Source organism: Eumetopias jubatus, unplaced genomic scaffold (assembly GCF_037043125.1).
Source record: "Eumetopias jubatus isolate StellerSeaLion01/CBP00866 unplaced genomic scaffold, mEumJub1_p1.0 scaffold_3, whole genome shotgun sequence".
NCBI lineage: Eukaryota > Metazoa > Chordata > Mammalia > Carnivora > Otariidae > Eumetopias > Eumetopias jubatus.
This window is the reverse complement of record NW_028274809.1, coordinates 98,478,625-98,493,586: the sequence shown is the minus strand read 5'-3', so window position 1 is coordinate 98,493,586 and position 14,962 is coordinate 98,478,625. Positions and strand designations below refer to the sequence as shown.

The following is a 14,962-nucleotide window of genomic DNA, read 5'->3' as shown; positions in this document are numbered from 1 at the left end:
ACTTCTTAATATTTTATATTTTATGCACCCTAATTCATTTTACTAGTCTAATAATGAGGACTTAAATTGTTTCTAGTCTTTTATTTTGCTTTTTAAATTATAAATAATGTCCCAATGAATTTTCTTTTTATATGCCCTTAGGCACATATGTAATATATCTTCAGGATGGATTTTACATTTGGAATTGCTAGATATATAATACAATATTTCTTCTGGATATATTCTTAGTCCAATAAAAATGTGTGTGTGTGTGTGTGTGTGTGTGTGTGTGTGTGTGTGTGAGATCTTTGTTTGTTTATTTCCAATTTAATTTTTTTGTGGTCCAAAAACATGCTCTGTGTGATTCCCATTCTGTTCTACTTACTGAGATTTGTTTCATGGCCCAGCATGTGCACTTGTATATGCCGTGTATTCTGTAATTGCTGAGTATAGTGTTCTGTAAACGTCAAAGACATCATGTTGGTTGAGTGTGTTGATCCAATATTTTATATCCTTTTTGATGTTCTATCTACTTGTTCTATATTTTACCATAAGACAGGTGTCAAAATTACCAGCTAGAAGTGTCAATTTGTCTATTTCTCTATGTTTCCAAAAATGTGGTTAAGTATATATTCGTTTTCAATCTTTTTCTGTCTCTGGGGAATTATTACTTTATGATCCTTAGAGATTACAGTTTAGGCTGTGGTTGATTAATAGTATCATAAAAGATAGAGTTTCTTTTCACATTTTCATTTCCTTTGTTGTTTTTAAGGAGGAGAACAAGGGGAGAGCTTCTCTATGCACCATTTAATGGATGTCTGAAGTTATTTCTGACAAGCAGAATTTTGCCATTAATGCAGACATCAGTTCCCCTCAGAGAGTTTTCTTCATGTCATTTAATAAAACAAGGTAAATCACTAGACTACTAAACTTTCCATAATTGGGATCTCTTTACCTCAGGGGTTGTGTAGGGTGGCTCACATCTTACAATAACACTATTATAATTTTACTTTTAAAGTTTCTATTTAGACCACTGATGGAATATGACTTGACATCACTGTAGGAGAACCCTGTACGTTCAGAGTAATAATAAGAGATATGCCAAACCTTAGTTGCAATGAAACAGAAACTAGGAAATTTCAGTGATTATCATCTACATTGTTATTCCATTCAAATGGTTTCTTAGCATAACTGTCCAAAGTGTTTAGTACATTGGATTGTGCGTGACCTAGATTTATAGTTAAAAAATCTGCAGCTATGGAGCCTCCACAGCTCTTACTACACAATTTATTATTTAATTTAATGTTAGGAGCAGCTTGAGAAAAGAACTGCCAGCAAAATTGCTATTTCTGTGGGAAAACAGGGAAAAAAAAGATATGGTTGTTGCATTTACCTCATTATTGCTAAATAACTCAAAACTGTTTAAGGATAAGTTAAGGAAAATCTAGTGAATTCTTATTAGAACTAGGAAACAAACAATGGTTCTTTCTGGTACAAATCTGCTGACATTTTATATTTCTGGCTATTTGATTCATTTTTATGTTTTCACATTTGTCAGCAATATCAAGTCATAGTTTTTTGTTATTAAAAATATAAATAAATGAATTAAAGCATGTGATGTCATATGCATCTATTCTATTTCTTTTCATATAGAGAACTTCCTTATAGTCTAGAGGAATGCCTTCAAATAAAGATCCTGCTATATACAGTTGACCCTTGAGTGACATGGGTCTGAATTACGTGGACCATCTTATATGTGGATTTTTTTCAACAAATACAGTACAGTACTATAAATGTATTTTCTCTTCCTTATAATTTTCTCAGCAACATTTTGTTTTCTTTAGCTTACTTTATTGTAAGAATATAGTACATAATGCATATAACATACAATATATGTGTTAATTGATGAGGTTTCTGGTCAACAGGAGGCTATCAGTGTTAAGTTTGGGGGAAGTCAAAAGTTACAAGTGGATTTTTGACTGTGTGTGGGGTTGGGCACCCCTAACCTCTGTGTTGTTGTTCAGGGGTCAAGCATAACTTCAAAACTTAGTTTTCAGATAATTTCCTCCAGGAAATTGCCCCATCATGTCGGAGAGTGCCCCCCCAACCCCTGCCTTTGCAAGATGAAGTCTGTGTTAGGACCCTCCTGTTTCAGGTATTTCAAGAGGTGGGTATCCCCACCTTTAGCTCTATTTTCTGTAAATTCCTGGAATACAGAGACTGCCTTTTATACCCCTAGTGACTCGTATATTCATAACACATAGTCAGAACCTCTATAACATTTTATAACTCATGCTGGATAAACCAAGGGAAACACTTTAAATAGGGATAAAGGCAACCCCTCTTCCCCAAAAGAAATAAGTAAATTTCAGATGTCCCAATATTAATACCGGTACTTTTTTTTTAAAGATTTTATTTATTTATTTGTGAGAGAGAATGAGAGAGACAGAGAGCATGAAAGGGGGGAGGGTCAAAGGGAAAAGCAGACTCCCTGCTGAGCAGGGAGCCCAGTGCACTGCGGGACTCTATCCCGGGACCCCAGGATCATGACCTGAGCCAAAGGCAGTCACTTAACCAACTGAGCCACCCAGGTGCCCCAATACTGGTACTTTTTATGATAAAGTATTGATTTCCATTTCGTTCTTCTGAATGTGGAATAAAACATTAAAAACATAACATAGGCAAAGGTTATCTCAAATAGCATTTAGTAGATATATGATTCTTTTTTTTTCTTTTTTCCATATAAGCCTGGCAATATTTCTCCTTACTCTCTAAATTTCTAGAGCTGCCCTGAACTAGAAACTGTCAGCATTTAAATAACTTCTATTTTCACATGCTGACAAAGGGTGCAACATCTTCCCTCAGCAGCTTCCCTTTTATTATTTTCAGGCATGGAAAATCCATGCCTGCTATCTCCATAGCTCAGTATACAGTTATACACGCTATGAGGATTACAGAATTTGAACACCTACCTTGAGAGGGTTCACAGTCTAAGGCCAAGGCCAAGTCAACATATATTTATCAAGTGACTTCTAATAAGGCCAGTGCAAACAGTTTAAAAGCAATGTGGATACATCTAACAGTATGCCATTTTCTCAGTTTCTCCTTATATTGAAATATTCAACGCTTAACTAGAGGAAATGTGTGCTTATAGAGGATCAGAACTGTATTTTCTTTAAGAAAATACAGATCTGTATTTTTTTTTCTTTTTCTTTTTCTCATGACCCTGAGATCAAGACCTGAGCTGAAATCAAGAGTTAGACGCTTAACCAACTGAGCCACCGAGGTGCCCCAGAACTGCATTTTCTATAGATCTCTGAATTTAGATAGGAAAATCATAAATATGCTATTTAAATAATTATCAGACACTAGAGGTGAGGTCTATAGGAGTGCATAACTGATATGTAGGTAATTTTCACAGCAATGAAAATTAATTTTCTTTTATAGTATATATTTTAATTGTATATGTATATTTTTTCCTTTTCTATACATATACCTACACTGTTAAATTATTTTATTTGTATGAGAATGTATTTCCAGTCACATTTATGTATACAATATATTAATGTAAATATATACCTGAATACATTACAAATCTATCAGTCAAAAATGTTCGGGACTATTTAAGGGTGTTTTACTGTTGTTTTTGTTAAATCCAAACAGTTATCCTATTACAGTTCACTAGGTTATTTCCAGTCTAATATTGAGTAAAGAAATTATATCAGCTTCTTGATATTAACTTTCCTCATGTCAAATTTGAAGTGAGACCCATTCGACCTTAGGTGTGCCTACTACTAAATGTGCTAAGAGGGACTGTTTTTAGTTTCTGGAACAAAAAACAGGAACATTAAATTTTGTTACAGAGAACATGAAAAAGGTAATTTGTTTTCAATTATCTCCACTAATGAAGATGAACGAGGTAAAAAAAGATGCTCAAAATTCATTTAAATGGGAAACAGTCATTGCAATAAATACTTGAAGATGTTAATGGTATAAATTTTTTGGTTTCATTGCCTAGAAGTTTTCCTGCACCAATTAATGTATAGAAATGAGCTTCATGCACACTACAGTGAAGACCTGACTTGAAGTAGAACTTGACTCTTACTGGTCCTTTTTTCTTTATTTCTACAACACCTTGAGTATGCTAGGACTCTAGGCCCAAGACTTCTACCCCAAAATGTACATGACATCAGCAGCAGAGTGTGTGTGTGTGTGTGTGTGTATTTATGTGTTTGTGTGTATGTGTATGTGGTGTGTATGAGTGTATGCATGTGTATATCTTATATTTGTATGTTTGTTATATATTTCCTAAACATAGCTTAATGATAATTAAAATAATTACTTTTATACTGAAAAAAATGAGTACTGAGTAGAATGTGAAATAAGAACATTTTGATTTTTAGTAGGAAACATGAGATTTCAATGACACCTCCTTTAAACCAATAAGGACTAAGGACCTACAGGAAAAGCCAATGGAATTGTTCAAAATTTCCACTAATGAAGATGTAAACACATCAAGGAAATTCAAAATTTCCTAGAGGCACAGAACCATCAATGATCTCTTAAGATTTTAATGTAATTTTAAATTAAATCTCTAGGAATAGTGAAAATGCAGGTGACAGGAAGGTTTGATAGTTTGTATTTGTATTTGGAGAATTACCTAAAATATTACATTTTTCAATGATATAGGTAATAAAATGTAGAAAAAGTGATTTCTTCAAATGCCTAGATTGTGACAAGTAAAACACTGGATATTTTTAAAGCTTTATGCCATCGGAAGGATGGGTCTGGGGATTTTATGAGCAATATCAAAGAAGAAGTCTTGTCATGTTAAGTGTTTTCATCACACACAAAAATAAATAGGGCCGTGGGAAACTTTTGGACGTCATGGATATATGTATAGCTTGAATGTGATGATGGTTTCACAGGTATATACTTATCTCCATCTCATCAAGTCTTACACCAAAATATATACACTCTTTTGTATGTACCCAGTGCAAAGTACAGCCATTTGTATGTATCAATCTTTATTTGTTCTCAATAAAGTGGTTTAAAAAATTAGTAGTCTACAATGAGATTTAGAAATATACTTGTATACTAAGTGTAAAAATACATTAATATAACATTTGTAAAATTTAATGTATTTTAATGAGTATAAGACAGTTTTTGTTGCTGGACTGTGATCAAATTTTACATCTGAGTTTAACAGTTGATGTATTTATCTCTTAAACTTATTATTTATAATTCAGTTCCAGATCATAATAATAGCCTCTAAACCTAGCTCCTTGCCTGGAAACTCAATTGCTTACAGTCTAACATGAACTCTAACACCAGACCTGTCCTTTCATGCAGGACTTTTCTTCACATCATGCCATCCTCAAAACCCTCTGTGGTACCTGATCATGCATGCAAACAGCCGTCAGCCTTTCCTTAATTGCTCAATGCAACCAGATATTTATTAAACTTACATTTTGCCTTGTGCTAAAATTGAGTTTTACAAAAAAGAAGGAGGAAGAGGAGGGAAAGACAGACAGAGAGACAGAGAGAGAGAGAGAGAGGGAAGAAGGCATATGTTTAGCATACTCTGTATTCCATCTGCTCTGGAAATGACCATAGGTCAGCTGTAGAAGACAGCAATGTAAATAAATAAAATATTAAATAATTTGAGATAAAATAGAAGAATGTTCAAATCCTGAGAAGTAAGTAATTCACTTAGCTTGTAGAAATATTGGAGAAAAATTATCAAAGAGGAGTATTTTAGCATTTTGTATTTTAGTCTTTGGACAAAGACTTTGGATGGAAAGAAAACAATGACCTGGTACACAAAGGGGAATGACACAGGGCCATGAAGGAGCAATATGTTACCCTCTGGAAATTGCAAAGAGTTTGGTCCACGTCAAGAACAATCTGTGCTTCAGCTCTGCAGTGGAGTGGCAGGAGCCAGATAACGTGTCACCTTAGCTCCATCTCTTGTGTCACATCAATGGCATTATATAACCTATGGGAGCTGTTCAGAATCTGCATTTTCAACACACACCTCTGCAGATGCTGGGTGGCAAGCGAGTGAAGAAGGGATATTTAGGTGAAAGATGATACAACTGAATTACAGTGTGTTACCTTAGGAAAGGACAAGTGCGAGTCAAATTGATAGGTACCATTCATTAAGCAGTTACTATGTCGTGATGGCTAATCTTAGGTGCAAACTTGGCTGCGTTATGGCGTCTGACTGCTTGGTCAAACATGTTTTATGAAAGCAGTTTGTAGATGTGATTAACATTTACAATTAGCTGATTTTTAGAAAAGAATAAGGTGAGGGGTCCTTATCCAATCAGTGGAAGGCTTTGCCAGCAAAAACAGGTTTCCTCAAGGATTTCTGCGTCAGGACTGTAGCTCAAGATTATAAAATTAACTCTTATCTGAGTTTCCAGCCTACCAGACTGCCCCATAACCTCATGTGGCTCAGTCTGTTAAGCGTCTGCCTTCGGCTTGGGTCATGATCCCGGGGTCCTGGGATCAAGCCCCGCATCCAGCTCGGTGCTTGGTGTCGGGGAGGGGGGTCTGCTTCTCTCTCTCCCTCTCCTCCTCCTCACCTGGCTCGTGTTCTTTTTCTCTCAAATAAATAACATCTTTAAAAAAAGCAAATGAATAAATAAAATAAAATCTTTCTTACCCTCTTTCCCTTTAGAGAGAATCCATACGTCCATATACATATGTGTGTGTGTGTGTATACACACTATTGGTTGTGATTTTCTGTCATTTTTAATATAATAAGTAAGCTCAACCTTAGAACTGGCAATCTTCCTTACGTCACAAAATGCAAAAGGAGTCTGGGCTTGAGCTGAGGCTTTTTGAATTCTAGATTTCAAGTTCTCTCTCTTTTTTTTTTTTAAAGATTCCATGTATCTTGAGAGAGAGAGGGAGAGCACAGACGGAGAGTGAGGAGGAGCAGGCTCCCCGTGGAGCAGGGAGCCTAACGCGGGACTCAATCCCAAGTCCCCGAGACCACGACTCCAGCCGGAGGCAGACGCTCAACTGACCGAGCCACCCAGGCACCCCTAGATTTTAAGTTCTAATCGGTGAAATGTTTTTCCCTGCTCAAGCTCAAACCTGTTCATCTGATTTTCAAAGTCTTTAAATTCTTGTGGTAGAATTATACATAGTATATTTTATTTTTTACATATGAATTTCTGTGAATTCATATACTTATGCAAATTTTGAAAATGTCCTTCAATGATTTTAACTTTTATAAGACAAAGTTATTTTTGAAAAGAAAAAGGACATAACCTCTTAAACCAGAAGCCTTTCCAGTCAAATGATTAAGATATTTTTTCCTATTTTAGGACCTACCATTTCTTTTTATAAAACATTTCCTACAAATAAAGTGGTCTACTCACCGCTTGCTCTAAATAATGCATATCATACTGTATCAGTCTTGTTTCTTTTTTCCCACAAAGTTTGCCACATTCAAATTGACTATTCCCTTGTCTACTGTTACTGCAAAATTCTCCCTGTGAGTTCTAATTCAGACCCTCTTATCTATAAATTATGTGAATTTCTTACCTCTCTCCTGTACAGCCAGGGATTTCTTTTATAGCAAATAAAATTAGAAACTGAGAATTAAGGATGAGAAATGAATTGTCTTTAGTTTATAAACACTACAGGACTCTTTAATTAATTTAATGCAAAACTAATTAAAGTATTGTAATGACTCATCTCTAATAAAATCATATTGCTGAGTTTGCTGATGACTTCAAATATTGACAAAGCCTGTCATACTCACGTGAAATGGACCATTAGCATTTGTGGAGATGCGTCCTTTAATTTATACTGAATTTATGCTTACATGTACACCAAAGATAACCTTGACAAATACAGACTTTATCCCAAAACTTCCCCGAAGGATTTTGGGATACGCCATTACAAAGAACTTAGGCTTCATTCCCCAAACAACTAGTGAAACTAAAACTCCAAGACAAGCTCAATTTCAAGTGACAAAGGTATTTTTTAAAATCTATTTAAAAAATAATAAAAATTAATACCTCTAAAATGCTGTATGCCAGATTTTATCCCAAGTGCTTTATACTTATACATTAAACGTGAGAGTAGCATTGTTGGTGAACTACTGTTACTGCCACAATCTTAGAGATAAGGAGAGGAAGGCAGACAGAGAGTAATATTCTCAAGGTCAACGGCTAGTAAGAAATGGACCCAGGATTTAAGCACCTGAAAAATGACTCCCATGAGAGAATCTATGATTTTTATAAATTTTCAGTCTTTTTTTATCAACTATATTAAAGAATAAGTAATCAATAACATGTAGGAATCATTAAAGAAAATGCATGCAATTAATACTACTTCCTTGAGGGTGTCAAATTATTATTTTGGCATAGGTGTATGTTCCTTTAAGGCTTGAAGAATGAGAGTTATTTAAAACAAATGAAAGTTTCAAAGAGTTTCCTAAGGACTCTCCAATGACACAAACATGAAGTTGTCTAGGGTTTCTGGTTTCTGGAAGTTAGGGTGTTTGGAATTTGCCTTTGGCCTAACACACTAGCTCTCTTGTTGACAGCATCAGACTAAAACAGGCAGGACTAGAGCCCCTGCCCATTTCTTGCTGCCCACTCACCACTGTCCATGAAGACACTGATTCATGCCTTCTCTGAATCAAACCTGGTGTGTCTATATCGAGCATAACCTATGCAGCTTCTGCTTCCACTTTTTAGGGATATTGTAACAGAATGGACCCAGAGATAGTCCTATATAGTTAAACTAAGTACACTGTCATAAAATTTCTTTAAATATGCAAAAGATAAAGGCAAATGCTATTTATAATCTATAATCCATTGCAAGAACATTTTAATAAAACAAAATAAAAAAATTGGAATGGAAGAAGCAATAATGCATTACTAAGAAATAATATGGTAGTCTGGAAAAACTTGGTATCGATAAAAATATGGTATACACAGGGAACTCTCACACCGTCACTGGCAGGAGTATAAACACTCAAGCAATTTAGAAATCAATTTAACAGCGCATACTGTATTTGAGCTTTCACGTGCTATATAAACAAGAAATACCACTTCTTGAGCAATATCCTCTTAAAGTCTTTATACTTTCACTATGAGACATGGACAAGAATATGGTGTTGGTCAAACTGCTTTAATACATCAGTAATTCTGATAATTTGAAAATCTAATATGACAAGAAATCTTCCCCTAAGAGACCACTGTCAAGTGTAAACCACTGTCTTAAATTTCCACCCTGAACAATGCTTTAAGAAGAAGTAAACTTGACAACAGTATGGAATGGAAATTCCACAGAACTAGACCTCGGTATTCTTGGATCTCTTCTAGGTTTCATTATGAGCTAGCAATTTGATCACACATTATTCTACAAGCTCTTTTTTCTTCTTTAATTGATAAAATGATAGTGGTATTATTTGATATATTCTTAAATTGGAATACTAGATAGAAGATGTAAAGGTAAATAGAAAACATCAAGTGTAATGGGCTAATGTGACAAGGAAGTGACTTCTGTAAACATTTTCCACAAGAACGTGACTGACAGCACTTGGTGAGGACCAATGCCTGTGCTTACCAGCTGCTGCCCTTGGACACCCCAGGCTGCATACTGCAAGATGGAGTCCTCTACTTCTGGAGGATTTAACTCCCAAACTTCCCTTGAAAAAAGGTAAATATTTTTACATGAACAAGTTGACATTTACACCAACAATTTAGTTGGACAATTGCTCATGAAAACCAGAAAACCAAAGAACTTACCTAGTGTGTATGTTGTAAATCACATATGAAGCAGTATAGGAATAATGAAAAATCTGAAATAAAAAAAAAAAGAGTTATGGACCCTAGATTGGAATAAAGCTCCATGTTAATGTGTAGACATATTCTCGATCAAATCCAGGAAATCCAAGAACTGATTTTAGAGAGAAATCAAAATGTGAAATATTATAGTTCTGAGCCTTACTCCAGGAGCTTCATGACTGTTCTGACCGTCAGTTCAATCCATTTATTCAATCCACTCTATTCTTAGGATAATTATGATTATATTGCTGTCTTATTCAAAATTCTAAATGATTCCTCATTGTCTTTAAAATAAAGTTCAAGTTCCTTCATCGATGTTCAAGGATATTGGTACTTTGGGTTCTACATGCCTTTCCAGGTTTACCATCCACTACTTCCCTTTACCTAGTCTACGCTTCAGTCACATTAGACAAATTCCTCTTTTATATCCTGAACTTTTTCTGTTTCTCCTTTCCCCTCCCCAGGACATCCAAGGGGAAAACTTACATCGGTACTTTCTTTTTTCAGCACACAATTATGTAAGCTTTCATCCCTGTAGTGGATGTACACTGCACAAATATTATAATACTGTCAATTAAAACTTCCTAGAAGTCAAATTGTTATTTCTTCTTGCTGTAATAATAGCTTTAATTACACACGATTGGCCACATAGTTGGTAAGGAAATATTAGTGTTGTCTCTTTTCATGGAAATTGCAATTGTTCCAACATTTATTATAGTATTGTGTTTTATAATGAAGCTTTATTCTCTTATTCCTTTTAACATAACTATTAAATCTAAGATTGCCTTTGCTATAGAGTTGTAGAAGCAAAAATAATTTTTCGTGGTGTCTATTTTGGCATTCAGACTGTATTCCATAAAGTTACGTATTTGACTACAAATTTTAAACCTTGATTTTACTACTATAGCTGACAAAAAGATAAGAAATGTGACTACCTCTATAAACATTTTTTTCCCCATCTCAGAAAGTTCTGTTGCCAAAGCAAACTGCCAAGTGAGCACTTCATCTTCAAAGGAGACGAATGTGCCAATGACGTTATGGGCAAAAGGAGTCTGTCTATTCACCCTGTCTGTTAATTACCTAACACACTGTAGCTGAATTCTAGACACACATGCATCTTGGGAGAAAGAGTTCCTGTGCATTATTGTTTTAGCCAAAGTAGCCCAAAACAATCAAGACAAACCAGATATAACAACTGAATTCTGCTCTCTTTCTAGAATTCTTGTTATAGAGGTTCCTGGCTCTTCTTAATGTATGAATCCAAAGGAACCCAAATGATGTCCTCCAAATGAGGTACTTCAGAGAGGGGGATATATAAACCTACTTTTCACTTCATAGTTCTTAGCCCAATACAACATTTTCCCCTCAGCTCATGTACTGAGGTGGAAGACCACAATAAAGAAATTAATCTTGACTTGTGTGCAAACCCAGAGCAGGTAGAAGTAACAAGTTGCAGGATTTCACCTCCTCTACAGGTGTCTTACAAAGCCAGGAGTTTGCCATCTGCAGATAATTAGAACTTAGCCCTTTGTTCCTAGCTTACAGCTTTCCTCTAAATCTGCTCATTTTTGGTGTGTGTGTGTCTGTGCATGTGTGTGCGCGCATGTGTGTGCTTATTCCCAGATCTCAAATACTTGTTTTACAACTTCCCATCATTAAAAAAAGCACTCTATGCCCAAAGGAGAATATAATCAGTATGGAGTAGGAGGGATCCTGAAAAGGGTTAGAGGTGGAGGTTTCCTTTTGTTTGTTCTATAGTGTTACAGAGATTTCAAAAGGGAGATTTTTCAAAGAGAATTTTATTTAGCTTTACCGAACACCTGTATTAAGGTTCACTGGTCTAAATTCACTATGCTGATCTGCATTTTTCTCTCTCTCCCTCAATCTCTCTCCTCTTTGCCCCCGCTCCTTGGATAGCATGTCTATTATTATTATTATCATTTCTTCACTTCCTTTTATCCTAGATTCCTCTTCTACATTGGCTAGGTAGGTCTTATTTCAAGATGAGAGGATAAAATTGGAGTCACAAAGGTTAGGAACAGTCCTTTTCCTGTAATGATTGGCTGCTGAATAATGAGAGCCAAACTGAACATCTGATGAGATCCTTGGGGAGAAAGACATTTCACAGCCAGAAATCATGTATTCATCGCATCTCTGCAAATGATGCTCCCCTGCCTGTTACAGAGTGTGAATGGTTATGATAAAGGTAGTGGGAGTGGGGCAAACTTGAGAAATAGCCTGTAAAAACTTGATCAAAGCTTACTCCTGGAAGCTGGCCTTGCGATGTCCCATCATTAAATCTCATGATGCCAAAAGCACTGGGTGGTACAGAAAGCTTCGTAAGATCCGCAAAGCAAGCTCATTCCTATCATTTCTACATTACTTTGGGAACCTCAAGAAGAGGCTGATTACTTAAAGGTTTGCGACTAAGAGTAGAATAATTGGTTCTCATTATTTGCTGTAGCTTTATTCTATAAGTCATTGTAAACACTGAATTAGCCAATATCGAACCATAGCCTCCTAGAAGAAATACAGGGTTAGGTTCCTGTGAGTGTCTGATTGCAACGTTTTCTTTTCTTTTCTTTTTTTTTTCAAGATTTTATTTATTTATTTGACAGAGAGACAGAACCAGAGAGCACAAGCGGAGGGGCAGGCAGAGGGAGAGGGAGAAGGAGGCTCCCCACTGAGCTGGGAGCCCGACACGGCCCAGGACCCCAGGATCATGACCCAAGCTGAAGGCAGATGCTTAACCAACTGAGTCTCCCAGGCACCCCATGGTTGCAACATTTTCATCAATACATAAGCATTGATCAGTACATAACCTTGTTTCATGTGTATTTCTTTGTAAAGACACTGTATCTAATATTTAATATTGTTGATTTCCTAACACTGAACTCATGGCCAGCAGCATTATAACTCAAGGCTGAATGAAGTTTATCTGACACGTGTGCTTTCCCCGTAGAGCACATCACAACCTCTTGAGCCCAGCAGCACACTAGATAGCATTTCAGCACTCTGCTTGGGGGGGCATTTTAAACAGCAAACCCAGCAGCAAAAAGCACAGACATGAGAAAAACAGAGCATTAAAAAGACCATGAAAAGGATTCTAATTTACAGTATGATAGCTGAAATAAGGAGGCAGAGTGTCATCTCGTTTGATCTCGGCTGGGAAAGTGTGTATCTAAGATCAGGCAACTCAAATGTTCTGCAGCTCTGCACTGTTTGGGAATGCCTAAGAAAGCACAGCGAGGATTGATTTTGAGGTTACAAATAAATTTCAGAAAGCAGGTGAATTTGGAAATCTGGAATCCAGAAATAACGAAGATCAACTGTACTGGTAATTTAGACATAGCATGATATATTACTGGAGGAAAGAAAAAAGAAGGCATATTTAAGGGCTGCCAGAACTTGGACACAAGAAAAATACAGAAGTGTTCTGGAATGGTTGCATTCATGTTCTATAAATGAAAACTAGCTACTGCCATTCATTCATCAAATATCTGTTCAGCAACTTCTTTGACACAAGCCCTGCACTAAACACTATTAAAAAAGAAAAAGATTGTGGGGCGCTTGGGTGGCTCAGTCCTTAAGCGTCTGCCTTCGGCTCAGGTCATGATCCCAGGGTCCTGGGATCGAGCCTCACATCAGGCTCCCTGCTCTGCAGGAAGCCTGCTTCTCCCTCTCCCACTCCCCCTGCTTGTGTTCCTGCTCTTGCTATCTCTCTGTCAAATAAATAAATGAAATCTTAAAAATTAAAAAAAGATTGTGATAATAAAGATTATTTAAAAATAGGATATAATACAAAAGAATATCAGTTGATCATTTTTATTTATTAGTATATTTTATCTGTCAGTTTGTAAACACTTATTGAATACTAATTATGTGCAAGCTTATAAGTTAAGTACCTTGCCAAATGCAAAAGCCATAATAAATGTAATTCCTGTCCCCAAGGAGTTCTTGATCCAGTCAGGGTGACAAGGTTAAGAAGCATTACATTACTTTAGAGCATTCTGTTGCAGGTCATGGTTAAATTAGGATTTGCAGATTATAAATCTAGAGGCTTTTCCAAGATGCCATTATTCTTTTTGGTTTCAAGATTGTAACTATTAACAGTAACAGTTTTCGAATTGAGCATATACTATATACCGGACTCAGAATTCTGAGTGCTTTAAATATATTATTTAACATCTAAATGCACCTTAGGAAATGGATACTATCATTCATAATTCACATAACAGGCTCTGGAAGCACTGAAAGTTTAAGTACCAGACAGAATGATAATTTGAGCTCACGTCTGTCTGATTATTGTGACCAAATCTTTTTGCACATTCTCTTTCAGGGAGCTGGGATAGGAAGCACTGCTCCAGCTTTGCAAAAGATTCATTTCTCAAAGACCTATTAAGCCATCATCCAAAGATTTATTGACAGGAGTAGGCATGAATTAATTGTGGTTACCACAGTGAAGACAGATTTCATTTTGGAAAGATGATCTAATAGATCAGATTAAAAATGTAAATCCCCTTCTCCTTTAGCTGTTTTTCACATTTTTTTTCCTGGAATATCAGTTATTACCTAACACTCTATGGAGATTCATGTCAAGGAGAGTTACACTTAAAAGAAAAAAGAACAGGGCACTCTAGTAATTTACGATTAAACCAGAGGTTTATATCTCAGGGTGCCAAAGCTTTTTCCGCACTGCAGTTTAACTGCTGAATTGGTATAAATAGCATGTGTTTTCATGGCCTGGAGAATATTTAAAATAGGATTATGGATTTGCCACTGACTCAAACAGTTAGGAAAACTAAAACGTGAGGAAGCAAGTCTCTGTAAACAGCATTTATGAAAGAAAGCCAGTGAGAGAAAAGACAATATAGGCAAAAGGGCAGTTGTTTCTCTTGGAAGTAAGTGGTATGATGATGCCATGCTTGTTCTAGGATAACGGAATACCTTTTAAAATGAGTAAGTAGCGGGGAGGGGGGTGGGGGAATGGGTTAGCCTGGTGATGGGTATTAAAGAGGGCACGTTCTACGTGGAGCACTGGGTTTTATGCACAAACAATGAATCATGGAACACTACATCAAAAACTAATGATGTAATGTATGGTGATTAACATAACAATAAAAAATTTAAAAAAATAAAATGAGTAAGTAGTGACTCTAGTGCTG

General features: G+C 36.0%; 1 protein-coding gene across 2 annotated transcripts in view; it reads right to left on the bottom strand.

The window, feature by feature from the left end:
• Nucleotides 1-14,962, bottom strand: part of DPP10 (dipeptidyl peptidase like 10) — a 653,604-nt gene that overhangs the window by 141,514 nt on the left and 497,128 nt on the right. For both annotated transcript variants that reach the window (XM_028101300.2, XM_088022159.1), the window contains 2 exons: nt 9,759-9,811; nt 9,577-9,658 (listed from right to left, as the gene is read on the bottom strand). In XM_028101300.2, coding sequence (XP_027957101.1) covers nt 9,577-9,658; nt 9,759-9,811 — 135 coding nt within the window. The remainder of the gene's footprint in view (nt 1-9,576; nt 9,659-9,758; nt 9,812-14,962) is intronic.